At 33.4% G+C, this 20,819-nt stretch overlaps 2 protein-coding genes across 5 annotated transcripts; one reads left to right on the forward strand and one right to left on the reverse strand.

Moving 5' to 3' along the window:
- Positions 1–4,295: 4,295 nt before the first annotated feature.
- LOC148311625 (menin-like) lies at positions 4,296–9,403 on the reverse strand. The gene is made up of 5 exons (XM_088256302.1): positions 8,620–9,403; positions 7,978–8,203; positions 6,741–6,987; positions 5,635–5,784; positions 4,296–4,952 (listed from the first exon to the last, which is right to left on the reverse strand). The coding sequence occupies exons 1-5, from the start codon at positions 9,190–9,192 to the stop codon at positions 4,334–4,336; spliced, it is 1,815 nt and encodes a 604-aa protein (XP_088112428.1). The 5' UTR covers positions 9,193–9,403; the 3' UTR covers positions 4,296–4,333.
- Positions 9,404–11,313: 1,910 nt separating this feature from the next.
- On the forward strand, positions 11,314–19,819 carry LOC148311626 (serine/threonine-protein kinase grp-like). Of its 4 annotated transcripts, XR_015837220.1 has the most exons (10): positions 11,324–11,433; positions 11,862–11,987; positions 13,100–13,323; positions 13,839–14,016; positions 14,817–14,959; positions 16,956–17,153; positions 17,851–18,058; positions 18,531–18,715; positions 18,856–18,987; positions 19,429–19,490. XR_015837220.1 is itself a non-coding variant. In XM_088256303.1 (9 exons), the coding sequence occupies exons 2-9, from the start codon at positions 11,920–11,922 to the stop codon at positions 19,603–19,605; spliced, it is 1,305 nt and encodes a 434-aa protein (XP_088112429.1). In that variant the 5' UTR covers positions 11,314–11,433; positions 11,862–11,919; the 3' UTR covers positions 19,606–19,819. The 4 variants fall into 4 exon arrangements, 3 of the variants coding, with proteins under 3 accessions (XP_088112429.1, XP_088112430.1, XP_088112431.1); XM_088256303.1 differs by lacking the exon at positions 17,851–18,058 and having other exon boundaries at positions 11,314–11,433; positions 19,429–19,819; XM_088256304.1 differs by lacking the exon at positions 17,851–18,058 and having other exon boundaries at positions 11,342–11,438; positions 19,429–19,819.
- Positions 19,820–20,819: the final 1,000 nt, after the last annotated feature.

Here is a 20,819-nt window from a genome sequence, read left to right on the forward strand (position 1 = left end):
ATTATTTTCACTCTAAAGGTACAGCTACACATCCTTATGAGCATGCTTCAGGCGAGCATGCTCTCCAGCTGTATACATTTGCTTGAAATAAGCTTGCTCATTTACATACATCGATACTAGCATGCTCATAAACAAGCCCACTCACCCACGCCCGTCTCCCTGCACTGCAAGTGCTCGCAATTCAGACAACTGTTGATTTTTGAGCATGCTCAAAATGAACATGCTTATTTCTAGCAAAGTACGTACACACATGCTACTAAGTAGCAATTGCTCAATAATAACATGCTTTTGCGCTAATAATGAGCGTCTGTATCTAGACCTTTTTATGACAGCTATGAGATTCACTTTTTTTTAAAATGTAAACATACATATGTATATTCCTTATATTCAACCAGATTATTTTACATTCTTGTATAAGTACCACCTTATTTATTACAACTGCAGTTATGTAACTAATTTATCATTTATTTTATAAATATTGTTTTATTTTATGTATAGTCGTTACTGAAAGCTGCTGAAACCTTTTGAATAGTTTATAATTATCCTGTATAATCTGCCTAATTTCATATCTAATAATTTTGTTTTTTTTTTACATGAAATATTATCTTTTTTACATGAAATATTAATACAATACGCATCATATCTCCACTTAAATTAGATGCTCGCTACCTGATTATCATTATAGAGAGTAGGATTTTTGTTGTTGTTATTCTCTTTGTATTTATAAAAAAAAATATTTTCATTCTTCGTTTTCATTTATCAACTTATTAAAAAACAGTATTTTAGCAAGTTGGCAATACATAATATCATCACTGTTCATATTTGCAATGATATTAACACATTTCGGACGGGTGTTTTTTACACCTGTGGACCGCTGGCGACGGAATTTGATAATTGTGCACTATATAGTTCAAACCTTAGCAAAGGGATAAATCCATATAAAACATTGAATAATTCTTTCTTTTCTGACTTTGAAATGAGGCCGGCGCAGAAGGTAAAAATACCCTTCCCGTCCTTAAGCGTCTATCGACTGAACGGGTAGACTGCTTTAAACACTAAAATTCATAATGAAAGATTGGGAAAATGATTATTTTCAATGATGATGGGAAATGACATCACTCAGTTGCAGTGTTTTCCTGTTTTTTTTTCAATTTATAAAATTTAATCCTTTGTTCATGATTTATTCTTACAGAATTTTTGTTAGTTTGATATTTATTTGTTTGACTTTTTTTTTCAAATCCATTATTATTCTAGAAAATGTAACTTACTAGATTTTATAGTATCCACAGTAAAACATGCAATTTCTGTGTGCTTCCACACAAGGTGTTCCAGTTTAAGATAATGGATTCTAAAATATACAAATAGATATGTAGCGTAAATCTTCTAATCATATTTTATTTCATAACATTCCATGAAACTATGATAGTATAGTTACATACATATAATCTTTATACCATTCCGGCCAATATTTTATTAGATTACAATTTCTTTTTTTCTAATATCAAATCAGAGGAAGAATTGCATTTCTGAATATTTTTTTTTATTTAGGAAATTTTTAAATAAAACATACACAGCAATATAGATATGTAATTGTACATATATCCTATTTTGATATTGTACCTTTAACAATATATTTGGCTGCTATTCTCAAAATATTATCTTAATGTAAAACTCTTTTGTTGAAAAATGTAAAAGCCTTAACCACTATGGAAAGTATTTTTTATATATATTATATATGTATATACATTAACAAACGAAGAAAAAAAACTGCATTCCTTTGGAGACTGAACTTTATTAAGTACAAAAATATTATTTTTTCAATTAGACATTCATAAAGTCACTGTCAAGATTGACCCAATCCATCACAACTGATTTTTTTTAGTAGAAACCATGTTTCATAGATTATAATTGGCTTAATCCACTTTATAAATTTATTTTAATAATATTATTACTGTGTACCTAGTATTATTCATGATTGTATATTTACTGTTAGTTTTATACAATATTGACATAAATATGCATCTATATTTATTTAGAAATAGGAAAGATTTTTTACCAAAATTAGTTTTTATAAAACATTTTAGCATGTTTACGTAATGTATTACAAAGGTAATCTTATTTTTATCACATAGATTTGTGAAATTGTATTAATCGAAGTTATGAATTTAATGTTGCAGCAGTTAATTGTTAATTACTTTTATATTATTATTAATAATTTCAATCTAAGTATGTATATACTATGTAATAGATGTGGAACATTGCAAATAAAAGTGCCTTTATATTGTGTCAAAATATGTATGTTGATAATTAAAGAAAACATAACATTTATATTATGTTTATTACTTCCAGTGTTCATTTTCAGTACTTTTTACAATTACATGATACATATATGATTGTGTGCCTTGGAATTTAAAAAAAATGTTTTTTTACGAACCAGATATTGGTATCATTAATCATAACAAAATTATTTAATATTTACATATGTAATTTTATATTCATTTTTAAATAATTGAAAAAATCACATGAATAATATGTAGATACGATAAAAGCTCATTAATTTGGCCGATAATAATTCAAATTCAAAAATTATTTTATAGTTCTGGTCACTCCGATAATTCTAAAAAGTTTAGTGATTGAATTTAGAAGAATAAAAAATAAGAAAAATTGATTTCTTTTAAAATTTTAATTCCGGTTTCGCTCACTACCTTTGTTTTTTTTTTGTCAAAAAATATGAATAAATTTGAAAAATCAATGTCAGTTTGTATATGGAAAAAAAGTTTTTTTTTCTGTATTTTGTTCTATGTAAAGTCAAATATTTTTTAAATTTGGTGACATCAATTTCGAATTAACTAGCTTTTACTGCATCAAAAAATTGAATACAGAAACTATGTACACAAATTACTCGTGGCTGTATGCAGTGTAATAAAATGCAAAAATATATCAACTTCTGGAATGAGATATTTTAGTTTTCTTTAAATTTGTACCTACACGTGTGTTTTAAAAATAATGGGAATTTTGGATTATTTTTCTTTCAACATTTCTTTTATTATATCAATACAATTTACATTCAATTGATTGGATGCAATTGTCCCAGTGTCAAACCAGCTTTTCAAAACCTTATAATTGTTTTTTGGAGAATGTCCTTTATCCAAATGTTTACAGCCTGTTTTAGTTTATTACGATTTTGACACCTCACCCCACTAAGAAGATTTTTGCGTTCGGGAAAAGGTGGTACCAGGTAGTCACCAGGTGCCAGATTGGGTAAATAAGGTGGGTGCAGTGTATGATTTCACATTGTTTTACTGCATTTACTTACAGCTCAATAACTGCAAGAACTCTACCAACACCCCGTATCAGGTAGCTCAGTGGGTCTCGTAAAATAATAAATTATCCAAAATTATTCTTATTATTATTACACTTTAGAAATTTAAGAGATGTCTACAAGGAGTGAATGCTAGATAAACAAATTCGTTATTTATACCAAAAATATTTGCTGGGACCTCTGCAGTTTTCAGTTATTTAGCAATTCCTATTATTTTGGAAACACTCCTCGTATTATGTATCTATAAATTAAAGTGAAAACTTGCAGCAACTTCGCAACGACTGCATACAACAGCGGATTTAACACCCTGTCATTTAGTGAAAAAGGGGATATTCATATTTGTACATTAATTCAAGCATATTATTCATCCTCCCGCGCAAGCAAGTTCCTGGCCGCTAGTGCCAAGTGAACTAATGTTAGGTCCAACTTTACTTGTCTAGCAACTTAAGTTTAAATAGGAGATTCAATTTCCGATCCCAACTCTGTCAATGAAGTACATTTTACTTATAACCTACTCATATTTAAATTTACTCATAGCCTTGACACTTTGAAAGAATAAAAATAAAGAAATTATTGTTTTATATTCAAAATATTTGTACATTTGTAAACCTGTCAGCAATGCCTGCATCTCACAAGTTGCATTCTAGGTTTCAGACAATGAAGGACAGAAAATTTCTAAGGCCATTCTGATTGAACTGAGATCACATTGGTGTTGAAAATATTAAGAAGGGTTCAGTTGTGAAGCCTATTTTTAAAAAAATAAGCAAGCGTAAGGATGCAATGCGCCACTTATAATCATGTTATTCGCCACGGTTTCACCACCCCTAGTATAGATACTCCTTGAACATTATCACGCACCGCCCGCCTCGGCTCGTGAATATTCTCACTCCTACTCCTTTCTTCAGTGTGGTGACATTTTAAAAATGTTTATGTTTGCGAATAATTTGAAAGGTTGTTTTAAATAAAAGAAATATTGATACTAATTATACATTTATTGTATTTCCATATATGTTATTCTCGCCGAACTCTTTTCGGCCGTGTACTGCAATGGAGACCTTGATCTGGAGCTTCACCAGGACGGTTCTTCTTGTTGATGAAAACTTGGCTCTGCGCTGTCAAATGTAAAGATATGGCGTGGGTGTTCAATTTCTCCGAAAGCAGCAAGTTCTTTAAGCCCTTCATTTTGTGACTATACAGAATAGTTACCGGGTGGCTGTTGACAACGGCTTCCATTTCTTCACTCAGAGGTATTTCACATTTCGGCGCAGAATTGGTAGGCAAATATTCTGTGATGTTCATATCCATCTGTATTTTTTGTTCTTTCGAACCAGATGGGTCGCTTTTATCTTGTGATTCTTTAATTTCTGATAAATCACTTTTAGAATCGTCTTCCGCATTTAATTTGCCCTCTGGCATATCGCATTTTGTACTTGTAGCTTCCTTTTCACTATTTGTATTAGTGATATTGCCTTTCTCGGGAATGTCTGATTGTTCGCAGCAAATAATATTAACTTGAGCTCTTACATCTGCATCAAATTTAGAAATCGTATTGACTAACGGTTTGGCCCAGCCAATGTGCAAGATTGGAGTTTGACTTTCTTCTTCCCACTTACATATTCCATCATAAAATCTATAACAATAAAAAAGTAAATTGTGAATAGGCCTTTTTATGGTGAAATGTCTTCTAAATCCAGTTTCAATATTATTCTGATAAAAATATCCTGTGCACAAAATTCCCCCTAATTTTTTATATTAGTGTGAACATAAAGCTGAAGATATATAGATAATAGAAACAGTTTAAATATGTAGAAGAGAAGTAGAGATAGAACGCCACCCTAAGCTCATGTGATAGATGAATTGTATGACACTCTGACTTCTCCCATCTAAGAATGCAGAAACCAATTTTTTACTGAAATATCAAGGGAGCGGCATTACAAAAGAAGGACATCAAAGTCAACAAAATTGAAACCGCTGCTAAAGTTTAGAGGGGGTTCGGGATGGTTACTTTTTATTATTCATATCACACCTTGCATTATAAGTAACATTTTTATGTCTTTATACTGTGACCTCAACAAAAGCCTGAATAAAATGAATCAAGTAAGTTATTTCAAATTAAATTGATTTAACAATTACTTTGAAAAGAATTAGTAGTATGGTGATTGGTCAAAAATCTGTAGCTGTGTGGGTGAAGGTATTGTGGGTACCGTGGGATTATGTTGGCTGCTAATTAATACTGATGTTACATTTTAAGTGAAATCTGAAAACATTTCCTTTAGAATATCCATGGAAATTTAGTTTGGTTTGTTTATTACCTCAGCAAGTGTGCGAAGCATTGTGGGTCTTTGAGGATAGAGCGCGCTGAGTGGCCTGAACTTTCTGCTTTCATTATTTGAGGAATCAATTCATTAGCAATTTCTAAAAATTCCTTATAAATTTCTTCATCATCTCTGGAATAATTATACCTGAAGTCACAATAGAAACATAATTTTTTAAACACATAATCCATGTAAAATAATAATGACAAAAACCCAGGACGTAATGGCCTAAAAATTCTCATAAGTCTCTGTACTACAATAGTGTTGAGTTGTTCATCTTCAAACCCTTATCCGCACCTGATGGTGCACAGGGCACTGCATCATAAAAATGCAGTGTTATCTTGATTGTTAACACATGAAGGAAAGGTGATCAGCCCTTTGCTTCAGGTACCAGTCCAGGGTAATATTGAATAAATATTAAGAGTGAAAAATCACTTATATTTGACCCCCCCCCCCTGAGAACCAAACCTGAGACCTGTACGGTAACTGAGCACTTGCACTACGGAGGCGGACAAAAAGTTAAGGTGTTGAGTTCAGTTGATGGTCAAATCAATGTTTTACTTCTCGAAATAATATATCAATATGATCCACAATGTTAATGCTTTCAATATTCAAAACAATGTTTTACATTTCTTCATAAGGTCATGTGTTTTTTTTAAGTAATATTTTTTTATACATTGCCCGCTTCTTGGTGCGTGAAATATTTTTTATGTGCAATCATAAAAGCTGATTATCTGGTATTCGCATAATTTACAATTAAGATAGTAATTCATTAGTGGTCATCCTATGCACACATTGTGTGCAGAAGCATTGAAACTTCTCATTTGGTTTATTAATGGGCCTACATTGGTAGGTAAATCTAATTACAGTGAAACCTCTATCATTTTTTTAAAGGGCCTATTGAAATAAACTATAAATGTAGGATTTATACACCAGGATATACGATCGAGTAAAGATACCGTCCTTCCAATATGCATAACCATTGGTAGGTTAAAATTCTAACAAGATTACAAGTTTTAGATGTAAATAAATGTATTTATTTTTAAAAAATACAAAGCTGAACAGAACTAAAAAAAAAATTATTGCATTGTAAGCTAACATACATTCGAATGACGTCTCCAGCATCAGCCCAGCTCCCGAATGCTTCCTTGTACATCTTGTGTCTGAAGAAATAAGCTCCCTGATAGGTGTATGGGTAGACGTGGCGGTTAGAGTAGTATTTACGGGCCGACTTGATGGCTTCCAAGTACAGTTCTGTACATCCAGGCCGAGGTTTCCCATCGCCATAGCGAGAAGCTTCTTCTAACTCTCCTAGGTTCCCTAGAGCCATGGGATATGCACTCAGGTAACCTGAAAACACACACTTCTATACTATATAGTTCTTCTGGTCCTCATCTACACTCAAAGATGCATCGAGCATCGCACCGGATCGACACAGTGTTAATTTGATTGTTGATTAAATACAGATAAGGTGATCAGTCCTGTGTTCCAGATTTTTTTGTGGGAGTAGAGTATATTTGATGAGATAAAGACGACAACTGAAAAAGCTCAAGACAAAGGACATTACTGTTATATTGTAAAAGAATCTGAGCAGCCAGGTAATAATAGTAGTTAGTGTCGGGTGTGGTCCCATGGTTAGTGTCGCAGACTCTTGAGTCAGAGTTCCTCGGTTCGAACCCACTCTACTACAATTTGATATCTATTTCTAACATAATTTAGTGTTACCATTGGGAAAAAAGTTTTTTTTAAAAATTGAAATCAAACCTAATTATTTTTATTTTTTTGGCAGTCACCCAGTGAGAGGATATTTTTGCCAGTGTCAACTCTTATTTTTGTTTACAAACAAAATAATAATTTCTCTATAGTTAAAATGTGTTTAGCTTTTAGCATGCGTTTAGCTCATTTTAGAAATTATGACCGCAATTCTAAAATTAGATTCAGAAAGAAAGGTGGGGAGTTGGATTCCTGCCTGTTTTAAGCTTTTTTGATGGACTATATATCAACACTGGAAAGGCAAGCAAACAAAATAAGTTAAGCAGAGTGAACAGTTTTATGTTTTATACTCTATTTACTTGGTTAGTATCTTATTTTGTAAGTGGTTGTCAATAATATGAAAAAGGTCTGTAATAATAAATAATTATATCTTAGTTTTTTATTTATTTTCTAATATTTTACGAGAAATTTATCTGAGAATTTTAATGGAAAATTCACTTTCAATACAAAAATCTAATTTGTGTGGAATGGCATAACTTTTAACTGTTCGGGACATACCATATTTATATTCTAGTATATGGGACCACAAAAGCCAGGTTATTTACGATTCCTTTGTTTACTCATTACCTAGATCATAAAGTAACCAAAGCAGATGTTGTTGCATGAGGGCTACTTCGTATACATCAGTGGTGCAAGTAAGAGATGGGTTGATGGATGAAACTAGAGCGGCAACCTCCATGTGCCTCGTGCAGGTAACTGGGTACCCCGCAACATACAGCCAAGACCTGGAAAGCAGGCCAGCTGCAATAGGCTGCCCTCTCTTGTCCTCATTGCCTTTTCCGTGCCATGTAACCTGCAATAATATTGAGTATTGATTTTTATTCACAGAAAAGTACATTACATTATTCTTCATCATCATGCTCTATGCCTTGAGTCGTGTTATCCTGGGATGTCAAGCACTAGGTGTATGATACCCACTTATTCCTCCTAAACCTGGGCCAGGTCGAAGGCAGCATTGAGAGGACCTCGTTTTTGACTTCATTATTTGGTGCGTCCATTTCTGTGAGATCGCCATATTGTTCAATCGCTTTCTTTTTATTAAGATTTTTTTTTAATCACTGCCTACGAATTTTGATTATTGATTTAAATGTCAAGTTCAATTTCTAACTAGTTATTTAAATCATTCCAAACAGTATGACTCCCTGAAAAAATATTAATATTCATTAAATTTTGAGCTCAAAATAATCAAAGAACAATTGAAAAACCAACCTCTGCTGTTTCACATCCATTTTTTCCAAAAACGACCCATGCGTGATCTTCTGAAAGAGCCAGATGAACATCACTGAAACCGAGTACTTGACAGCCTGCTACTACAGCAAAAGCGACTCCAAAACAATCCAACTTTTTCCCATTGAGATAACTGAATATACTTTGTAAATGAGCACGATCTTTGTAGTAACTTCTAGTCAAGGAATTCCATATTATATCTGAAACTTTTTTGATAATTTCTCGTGTCGCAAAACTTCCAGATGATGTAGACTTTGTGTCGAAGGAACTTTTTATTGATGATGAAAATTTAGAGTGTAGCGTTTGCACTTCTTCAAGACCTAGTTCGGGAAAACCTACTTTGACTAGTTTATTTAAATGCACAGAAGAATCTTTATCATTGTGATTTGAGCGGGCTGTCACACCGGTGAGATTGTTTTCTATCGCACCCACGACAATTGATAACAAAGCCAAATTGGGCTCGGATTCAGAAACCAAATTCTTTCTAAATAATTCAACGACACCTTGTATATTTACAATGGGGAAACAATCTTCATGAATCAAAGCAGTATGCATGACTAGTTTATAACCATACAGTCGTGCCTGTCATCTCATGTATACAAGATATTTTCTTTTCAATTTGTATTATTAAACGGTGACAACTATACTTTAGTTCATTTTATCCCTTAAAACGCACATAAGCCGGCATGAAATGCCAGGTAAACCAATGACGCCGTACATTATACAAATGCAATACATACACACATACACTATACAAACAAATAATTCGTGAGCTGTCAAATACCGGAGCCGGAAACACGAAACCAAAGACTATTTTAACTCCACCCACTCATATCCAAAAATGCTGCGAGTGTTTTAGCCTTGAATTTTCTTTCAGTCATGAATAACGTGCAATTATAGTAACTCTAAACATAAAGAGTAAATCCAATCCAAAGTAGGTTAAGGCTATGAACCTTATAAAGTTGAAATCTTAGAAGGGCCATTATAAGCGGTGTTGCATAAGCTGTAGCTAGATTTTAAAGTCCCTCAGTAGTTAAATAATCCAAAAAATCCCAAAACGCCCTCCTGTTGATCCATGACTTAATTGAGTCCAGAATTGATTCGGCCAATTTTTTTGTTGTTTTTACCATCGCTCGACACCCTACGCTTTTTAAACTTTAAAGTCCTAAAATGAAGGTTTTGCTATGACTTGAAATGGCCACGTCAGGACCGTCCGAGTTCCGAGTGTGCGACAGGTACACCCGCATAGGACTTCGCATTTAAGAGGGGGCGATTTTTTGTAATTGAGATTTCAGCCCCCCGCCGACTCAAAATTCATCTCATGCGGCTCGAGAGCCACACTTTTCGGACATATGGCTTAGACCAGGGATGGTGAACCTTTTCGCAAGTGGGTCAATTTTTTTAAATCATTAAAAAATGTAAATTAAAAAATTCATTTCACGAGTCACATAGGTTGGGTAATTAAAATAATAATATATAAATGCTATTTTTATTTGCATTTTATCTGTGATAAGTCCACGCTATGTTACTTGCATAAATTACTTGATATAAATCTGTCAAGATGTGTAACCCTTTACACTCGAGTGCATTTTTTTTAGTTTGCAATATAATTTAACCAAAATCATATTAGAAGAATGAAATAGTTGCGAAATTTGAACGAGAAACAAGTTATAAATCTTAAAAATCAGAGACATCGTTTCTTATCAAGGTAATTCTTCACATTCAAAAGTTTTAGTATCAGAAAGATTTTGCACGTAAATATCTATCCCGTTCTGAAGGAGGTATAAATTTCTTTACTAGCGCATGTTTTATAACATAGATTTGTTGATTATATTAATTCTAAACTTTGTGTAATTGCACCTCATAATGTTATGAAAGTAAGTTGTCAAATAATTGTTAGAGCAATTAGTAGGAAATTATCGAGGAGGTACTCGATTCCGAAAACGTTATGTTACTGTGCCTACAGAAGACCGACTTTTAAAAAACTGCAAATTCTACGTTCTGGAGGAAGGCCTGCGCAATTTGTTCCAATAGAAAATTTTCGGGTGGAAGAAAAGAAACACGATTATATTGTGAAACATGTTAAAGTAAACCTGGACCTCTTGTTGGAGATTGTTATGTAAAATATCACACGCTGAAAAACTACAAATAATATATTATTACGTCCATTTTATTGCAAACATAACTATTTTCCAAAAACAAAGTAAAAATTTTGTAAAATAAAACATTTTTTCAATTATTAAAAAAGTTTCTCTTATTTTAAGTCAAATTAATTATGTATCTAAAAAAACACTTCGAGTTGGCGGTATGCACTTATAAAAAAAACTTTCGAGTGCAAAGGGTTAAACGTTCTGATTTGTTTTCCAAACGCTTTCATGGCTGATCCCACAAAGTAAAAAGTACCGTTGACGCTGGGCATTTTTTAAAAGTTTTCTTAGCTTTTATCAGATTTTTTTGTAGATTTCTAGGCGAGAAAGCTTTAAATAAAAATAGTTATATCTAATAGTTCAAGAGGGCTAGATAATTACTCACCCGCGGGTCACGCGGCGACCCGCGGGTCTTTCGTTCGCCATCCCTGCTTTAGACTATGGTACCAAATAGGTGTTAATCATAGACAAGTAGGTACCGATGTAGAGAAAAAGAGGAAACAAAAGTTTTTTCTTTAGTCTATGCTTTAAATTGATCTAAATTTTGAGCGACGGTGGCTCCATCAGCGCGCTGTGGCGCTATTGGGCAATTTTAGCGGCAACGGCGGCGGCTAGTGGCGGAGCCTCGTTTTCTGCAATCTTTTTTGCGGTATGGTTTGTACTTTGCTTTCAACTAAACATTTAACTTGCAATATAGAAAAGTGTTAGCGTATGTTATATTCCGCTATAGAGCTTTATTTTTAATTTTATTATATTAAATCCTAGATAACCCAATGTACATGTACCGCAGACGACCGTTCGATAAAGGTAACGCGCTTTGCATCCAAGCCTCTGTTGCTTTTGTTCAAAAACATCCACGTGTTTTCTTAACAAAATATATCGTAATTTACCGACGTATACTTGCGTTTATAAATACTTTATCACAACCAAGAGAATATCCCGTGTTCAAATTTTATTTCTAGCACTTTGTGTTCGGTTTTCTTACTTGAAAAATGGCGATCCCGGAAAAAAAATTGGCGTCATTGAGATGCATGTTTGTCCTTGGAACGGGATAATTAACATCTCCCGTGTTTTCAGGATCTTGAGATGACCTTTTCTTGCTTCATGAGGTAGTGATTTTCGTACGCCGGCTACAATGGCTGGCAACGAGTTTGTAGAAGGCTGGCTCCTCGGGCAGACACTTGGAGAAGGAGCTTATGGAGAGTAAGCATTCGCCGGTTCACCATTATTCTTGCTTATATCCACTATTAATCTATTTTATGGAAATAAAACGATTTATATTTACATCAAATCTCTTCTTAGAAATTGAGTCTAAAGTACACAGCTTTTTTCAGTTAGTATACACACATATATAAATATATATATATATATATATATATATATATATATATATATATATATATATATATATATACACACATATATACATATATATGGGATCAATCACGTTTATATTATGAGGAGAATCAGGATTTATTTTTGCAGAGTATATGCTTTATTCTTGAAGAGTTATTCATTTAGTATATTCGGCCAAAAAAATATATTTGAATGTCATCAAAATGTTTTTTTTTGTTAATTGATCTCTTTGAGTTGTAAACAAATACTGTTGTAAGCCAAAAATGCAATTTTGCAGAAGGATGTAAACATATTTTGTACAGAATAGCTCGAGTTTTGTGACCAATAATAAGTGTAATTAATTGAAATATTTTTTGTTAGTTGGAGCTATAAACATAATAAAATACTTTTTTTTAAACCTCTTAAGATGGCCATTTTGGCTTGCGATAGTATACCTAGGAGTAAAAATGCCTGACATAGTTGCTATTTTGACTGAATATTATTTTCTTGTAAACCTTTTGTAGAGTTATATAATCATAGAAAAAAACATTATATTGATTTTTACGCTCATCTTTCCTATTTCCTCAATTTGCATCTCAATAGAAATTTTAACAAAAGGTTTTATGAATTGTGTGTACCCCTGAGTTGCTTTTTTAAACTAAGGTTTATTTAACTGTATTGTGCAAATACAGGTTTATAATATTATTCAAGGTTATAGTATTTTTATACTCTTACCCTATTTAGTCTTATCCTGTAAAGTACTTTATTTAGTTATGTGTTTCCTATTTATAAATAATATCTCGACATATCTGACAATTATTCGTACCTAAGAAGAACTCGACTTGTATATCTCCATTTAAGTAAACACAGCTGTATTTGGTCTATCTGTTTAGGATTGAGCTCTGTAGTTAATAATTGAAATTATTATTCATTTAGTAGTTTGTATATATATTTTTCTCATAATGAGCATACTATTTCAGAGTGAAGTTGGTAGTGAACAGCAGCACGAATGAAGCGGTGGCCATGAAGGTAATAGACTTGCGGAAGCACAGCGACGCCGCCCTCCTGGTGAGGAAGGAAACAGCTATACAAAGGTCACTTCGTCACCCGCACTTGCTGCAGTACTTTGGGAAAAGATCTCATGGAAACTTTGAATATATTTTCCTGGAGTATTGTTCGGGAGGTGAACTTTTTGATAGAATAGGTAAGGACAATAATATTTCTTTAACTATCCATTGTTTTGTTCCCATTTCTTCTTAAATCCTATATTTCTAGTATATTGGGATCGGCTAACTCTCGTTTATTTTCCCTTAAAATTCAGTATTTATCTATTGACAAACAACAAATATTCTAATGTACAAAACCTAAAGCGCAGTAAGGACAGTAGTTGTCTATAAAGCCCCATGCATTCCTCTCCCAAATACCATTATCTACATGCTCTTTAACCTCTGTACAGCAGTATTAACATCACTCATGCATTTCGGAAATAAATTATGTTTTTCACACTCAATCTTTATTTTCTTACGAAACGATAGCGTTTTGTTTGCCAAAAGTATTGTTCCTGGGCACTAAAGGTAGGGAAACCACTCAACCTGCAATAACTTGATCGGGTCACCGGCACAAAATGTGTCTCCATTACTTTGAGCTCATGTAAATGGATTAAACAATTGGCGATATTCAGAAGATTAATTAGCGGATATTTGTCCTTGTTTGGAGCAGAACCCGATGTCGGTATGGCGGTCGGTGATGCCAGACGATATTTCCTCCAGATCTTGTCAGGAGTGGAATACCTCCATTCCCGGGGTGTCGCCCATCGCGATTTGAAACCAGAAAATTTGCTGTTAGATGACAATGATAATATTAAAATTTCCGACTTTGGAATGGCTACAATGTTTAGGTATAATTTATAATTTCTTATTCTTTTTTCTATTGCCGATTTATAAAATATGTTTTCTGTTATTTAAATATGACAAACCTTCTTTTATAGTTTTTTTCTTTATATTTTTTTGCATTCCTTATTGGGACTTTTTAATATTTTTTTCTTATTATCAGCTGGTGTAAATATTAAGTGAGATAAAATCAATATGAAATAAAACTGAATAACAGTAAAAGCTTGTTCATTGAACAACAATAATCCAAATTTTTGTCATTCCGAAATACCACAAAATTCTGGTCCCTCTTGACTTTGAAACATATTTTTACTGAAATTACGTTTAAAAAAATTTACTGCAAAATCATAGCAAAAAGTGTTGAGGTAGTAGAGTCCGTAAGAAGTTATAACCAATCATGGAACTTGTCTACTTGGAATCAGGGATTATTCCTTTTGTGATACTACAATTGTAGCTGCCATCCATTCTTTACTTCTAGTACCCATGTTCGTAAATATGCCAAACAAAAACTACTAAATTTATATATATATAAATATAATGTAAACTCTTTTCTGGGGACATTTTCCATTCCTCAACATCACTCATTCTTAAAATAATCACCATGCATTTTGTTAATCCCCTGAGAATTGTAAAAATGTGGTTTTACTGTAGTTATTTTTATTTTATCATCGATTTTATCATCATCATTTTATCATCGATCATTTCTATAATATACAACAAAAAAAAAAATTATGCTTCCTCTTGTGCAGGGTCATGTTAATGGCAAGTTGAGTGTGGGTGTTCAGTATGAGATGGGCTTGTGTTGCAGACTGAAGGGGGTAGAGCGCCTATTGGAGCGGCGCTGCGGCACTCTGCCGTACGTAGCCCCCGAGGTGCTGGACTCCCCGTACCGCGCAGCCCCCGCCGACCTGTGGTCATGCGGGATCATCCTCGTGGCTATGCTCGTTGGAGGTATGTATTTGCCATCGATGCTTCCCTGTAAATATTATTTTATTCAGTATCCTTAAAAGTTTACCAAAAAAGAGTTTCCACTTATGAAGGCTAAATATTTAAATATTACATTTCATTTTTATGTATTCAAAATTTCATAAATATAATATAACTTTTTTGCATTCTTTCTAATTTCGATAGCGCATGAAATTTTAAAGAGTTATATAATTAAATAACATAACTGTCTCCCTTGCACTAATGAAAGGAATGCATTTTAGACATTTTTCAGGTACCCTTAAAATACTAATTTCTCAGTTACTTATGGGGTTGTGTTGTTTTTTATTTGCGCATTTTGGGAAAAGCTACATATTTCAAAAAAATAAGTGAAAACACGTGGAAACAGCAAAAAATTGCATTTTTATGCATTTTTGTGTTTGCATCAGCTGTTTAGCTGAGAATTAGAATGGTTGCCAAATAATAATTTGGAATTGTAAAAATTCATATATTTGTTTTGGGGGGAAAAAATTAATTTTATTGCAAATTTATTACGAAAGTAAATTTTTGTACCTTGCAAAATTGCAAAAATTACAAATTTATATTTCAATTAACGGACTTGTTAACTGCAAGGGGTCATTTGTAGTCTCAATCCAAATTTTCTCGACCCTAACCCAGGTGTGTTTTACCCGCCATATTGAATCATAACTATTTTTAACTCTGTATAAAGAATTAATACTCCAAAATTTCATCTGGGTCGAAGTTTTGGGAATCTAGATTTAGAATAATCGTTGCAAAAGCAAGACATCTTACTATTCCGTTATTTATTTTTTATTTCATTTATTTATTGAACATGTATAAGTTGTGTGGATTTTTTTTGTAATATAAATAATTAATTTAATCAATAAAGATATCTTATTTATTATGATTTGCCGTGAAACATTTTAAAATTGCATGTGATTTTTGTTTTTATATGCATGTTTGTTAAAAATATTTTGTTAAGTTGATTTTATTTATGTAGTTATGAATTGGGAGTTGCGAGTTGAACGCACAACCCTTAACAGCAGCCGGCCACAGAGTTAGAGCTCTGCCTTGTAGTGTGAGTGTAGATTGTGCAGTGCCAGTAACACCTACAGCTGAACGGAGGTCGGTTGGTTGTGTCTTTGGTATCCTAGCTGTAGGAAATTTATTCAATCCTAAAGTTATGGTACCGAAGTCACAAACTATCTCGGCGAGCACATCTTTTATTTTCCTTTTCTTTTGCACTTTGTGTTTTAATTGGTAAGTATTTTTTTTTAAGTAATTTATTTTTGCATCTTGCTTTTTTATCAACATTTTTTGATGTCATAATTTACTATGAAACTCTTATTTTATATGTCCACACTTCATACATATTACTTCTTTAAAATGTAAATGTTTGTTCTAAATCTCAAAGCTCCTAAATGATTCACCGATCGCATTGCGATTTTGACTATGCGCGTGTTTTCTTTCTACCTATGTAAATAAATATGAAAATGTTTGTTCAAAACGTTACATTAAAATATGCGCGGATTTTTAAATACACTTTTGACAGATGTTTTTTATCTGCTAGTGATAGTTTAAAACATGCTTTGAAAATAAATAAAAAACATTTTACCATAATGGCAGCGCCTTCTGAACTTATCAGCAACATACTCCATAGTAAAAATTGCTCATGTCGGTGCAGCGACATGAACAATGTATTGACAGCTGCCGACAGTTTTTTATTGCATTGTCAAATTAACAAATATTTTATTAGTCGAATATTGACTCCTATTTAAAGCCACATAATGTAATTTTACACTAGTTAAACATGTGTGTTTCTGGTATAAATCTTTGTATTGCCTGAGTTTTGCATCTGATAAAAAACATAATTCGGTATATTATTTTTAGAGAACAGTTTATAATTTATGGATTATGACATAGGAGGGGTCAATATATAGAAGTGGTTATTGTGTTATGTGGATTTTGAATATTAGCTAAGTGAGTGTGGTATATCGCGCAGAGCTGCCGTGGGATCAGCCATCAGCGCAGTGTAGCGAGTTTGCGGCGTGGTGCGCGGGCAGTGTGGCAGGCGCGGGCCCTTGGCGCTGCATGAGTCCCGCCCTGCTGGCGCTGCTCCGGCGTCTGCTGCAGCCCGACCCTCAGCGCCGTATCTCCCTGCCCGACGTGACTGCCCATCCCTGGCTCACCGACTACAATGGTATCTATGCCATCTATATCTTCATAATTACTCTATGCCATGTATTAGGTCATATTATACTATACCAATCTTAATATCAAATAGTTCAATTAAAGTACACTCTGGAAATAACCTCGTACACATATGAAGGGATATACCAAAAGAGCCAAATGAATTTTTTTAATCATTACCTTTGGTTAAAACTTAATGTTTGTACTAAACATAATTTTAAAAAATAATAGTTTTTGTTTCAACACATTGTTATCGGGCGGTTTTTTCATCAACCCCGACCCTAATTATACTCAGACAGTCTGCGGCCCGACCCTCAGTATACTAACCATAAGTAACTGCGAACCCAATCCCGATCTACACGTTTTTTAACGTCTTGCGCTCTACCAAAAGTAATCAATGGAACATTTTTAAGCGTCTCCCGCTCTACCAACAGTATATAAAAGACGGTTTTTAAGCGTTTCTCGCAAACAATGTGTTAAGTTAATGCACTTCTTTTAGGTAGTGAACTAAAAAACTTTTATAATGCAATTTATTCATTTCTTACACTCCCACAATTTGGAAATGGATGACAAAGTGCCCATGTAGTTCGATCGATAGGATAATATTTTATTGAATTTATATCATTGAAGAGGAGGTTGGAGTACCGACACGGAAGGTTTTTCCCTCATCAGGTACTAGGTGACTCTGAGTGATGTTGTAATTTCAGTGTCGCCCTGTGTCCTGGTGGGGCGGGAACTGCCGACTAACTGCCACCCAATGGACACCCAGAAATTAATGACGTAATTCTACCTTGTGAAAACTTGTCCAGTGTCTGCGCTTTGGCGATTTAGCTATGTGACTGTTTGTAGATCATAAAGCTAGATTACCAAAGCACAGCTGCTGGAATATCCATCTCATCATTGTGCGTCTTCTCAGTAAGTCCAATTATTTCTAATCTACGGGATGAATCCGATCAGGTGCCAATTTCAAAAAAAAATGCTAGAATTACAATATTTTGAATAAAAAGTGGTTTTGTTCTGCAATTTGAACTGGGAACAGATTTAGGAGTGTTTTTTTGTAATTTGTATGTAAACCATTCCCAGATAACAAAAATTACAGCGCAATATAATTACATTTGTGTGTACAGTAAAAGCTTGTTAATTAGAACTACAATCTACTATCTGCAGTGAATACTGCACTTGTCGACAGATTTTTTCAAAAAATCGCCACGCAACAGTTTTATCTGGACAATGAGTATCTTTTTTTTGTTCAACCCTAAATTCAGAATAATTTAAAAATTCTGTCCTAACTTGGATTCAAAAAGCTTTTGCTGTCTACAAAAAGTTTATTTACATACAAGAAAGCATATGTCAGAAATGGCTCCTAATGATCAATGATGTATTGCAGTAGTGACAGTGAGCGGTTCTCGTGATGTGGAGGTGTGCCTGTCGCAGCCCCTTCCCACCGGGGCGCGCTGCACCGTGCTGCAGGGGGAGGGGGAGGGGCCAGTCCCCGTACCGCCCTTCTCACAACCCACCGCTACCGAAGACCTACTTTTAGCAACGCAACTTAACGCTACGCAGTGTTCGCAGGTTATTATTCAATATATCTGGTTTATTTTTCTTTGTTCTGTTCTCTGGAAATTACATATCAGATTTAACAGATCATACACTAAATCGCATTTCTCCTTTAATAGGCAGTATTGAGAATAATTATTATAATTTTAATACAGGGAATGTTCCAGAGATTTGTAAGGCGTATGACTCGCTTTTCCGTCAGCTGCGAATATGAAGACGCTACAAAAAGGCTTAAAGATGTATTAGGAACCATGCAATGTCAGTGGAAGGCCCCACAAACAAAAGAGGTTAATACATTTTATTTACGTCTTACGCTTATTGTGGCAGTTAATAGGTTAACATGTAATGCTTAAATATCCCTTTATTAAAAACTAAACGCATCTAAGACATCTAATTTCAGATTTGGACGCTTTTGAAGCGAATATAAAAATAAAAATTACAGGTTTAATTATTTCAATTAAAAATTTGTTTATTTGTATTACAGTAATTCAAATTTTGTCACACAAAATTATGAAATTCTAGTACTTAAGTACCTATTTCATAAAATTTTGTCCCATACTACTAAACATTTGTTGATAAAATGTATAATTGGGCACCAAGAATATTGGGTGACCATCGGAATATTTATTTTATTATTTCAAAACACCATGTTCGATACAAAATTATGAATATTAACCTTGATTTCCTTTAAAATGTCACCTTATTTTAATATTTCTTTTCTTTTTCAGATTACAATTACAACAATGGACAGTAGAAAAATGCAGTTGGTTTTCAAAGCAAACTTTATAGATATGAATGAAAAATTACTAATAGATTTTCGTTTGTCTAAAGGCTGTGGATTAGAATTTAAGCGAAGATTTCTGCAAATTAAAAATGCTTATAAAGATCTTATTGTGAAAAGTTGAGTTTTAAAAATATTTTAACAGTTCATAATCGTTACCATGTTTAAGCTTAATTTGTTGTACAGAGAATGTTATATAAAAAGTTTTATTTTTCACTGACATTCTCAACAAAGTAAGTTCTTTTGTTCCTTATATAAATATTTACTTGATTTAAAATTGTACCAAAATATATTGTCAAATTATTTGTTTATAAAAAATATAAATAAAAAAACTATTATAACTGTTATTTATTATTTGGGAGTGGAGTATGAACATATTTTGTATTTTAAACGCATTATTAACAGTGGTATGGTAATATAACCACCCTTACCACTTAACTAATTCACAATTACTGGTTAGGAATGACCATTCACTCATCAGGACTACTATCAACTAGACTGAAATTGGTATGATCTCCAATTTATAAATTTTCTCCAAAAATTCTTTTTTGAAAGGAATCAATGGGAATTTTTGAAACAAGTACAAGTGTGTGCAGTCTCCTTTATGTCAATCTCATAAGGGTTGAGTCTAATAACAAAAACATTCCCCGCGTACTCGTGCCTTGCCCATAGCGGGCGCTTGGGGCCATAGTTCAAGTCGTTGGAATTATTGCGCCATAGCAAATATATGACTTAAACAGCCAAAACACTATTATTATTGCAATATTTTTCTTTTGTTGACATAATGTTTATACCTAAAAATGATTAGTATGTGGGATCGGTCACCTCCAGTGACCAATGGGGCAGTGACAAAAAGCACCGATGAGAATACCTATAAATAAATAGAGACAATTCAGATTCAATGTTTTTATTTTTTTATGACTCTTTCAAGCAAATTTGTACATATCGGGTCTGAAAAAATCATTGTGACTTATATGAAGCGTTCCCATTTATTTCTGGACCCTGGTTAACCCGAGTTACTAAAAAAGTTGTTATTCAGGACCTTATGTTATTGAGTAAATGTTGAATCCTTTTTAAAATGATAGAATTATGGCTAATGCAATCGTCTGGTCCGTAAGGCGGCACGATACACAACTGACCATTGTGTATATTTAGAACACCATCTTCATCAACTACCGGTAGCAGGTTCTTCAATAGCCAATTGTGGACTTCTCTCTTTCTCTGATCTGTATTTTCCAAGTTGTTTTGGGATATCTGGTTGAAGATGCACTTCTCGAGCCCATCTGGAGGCTCGCTGACTTTGATTCCATTTATCGCATGGCCCATCAACACGACAAC

This window comes from Brachycentrus maculatus, unplaced genomic scaffold, assembly GCF_059751285.1.
Source record: "Brachycentrus maculatus isolate JH-2025_06_01 unplaced genomic scaffold, ASM5975128v1 h1tg000060l, whole genome shotgun sequence".
Classification (NCBI taxonomy): Eukaryota; Metazoa; Arthropoda; class Insecta; order Trichoptera; family Brachycentridae; genus Brachycentrus; species Brachycentrus maculatus.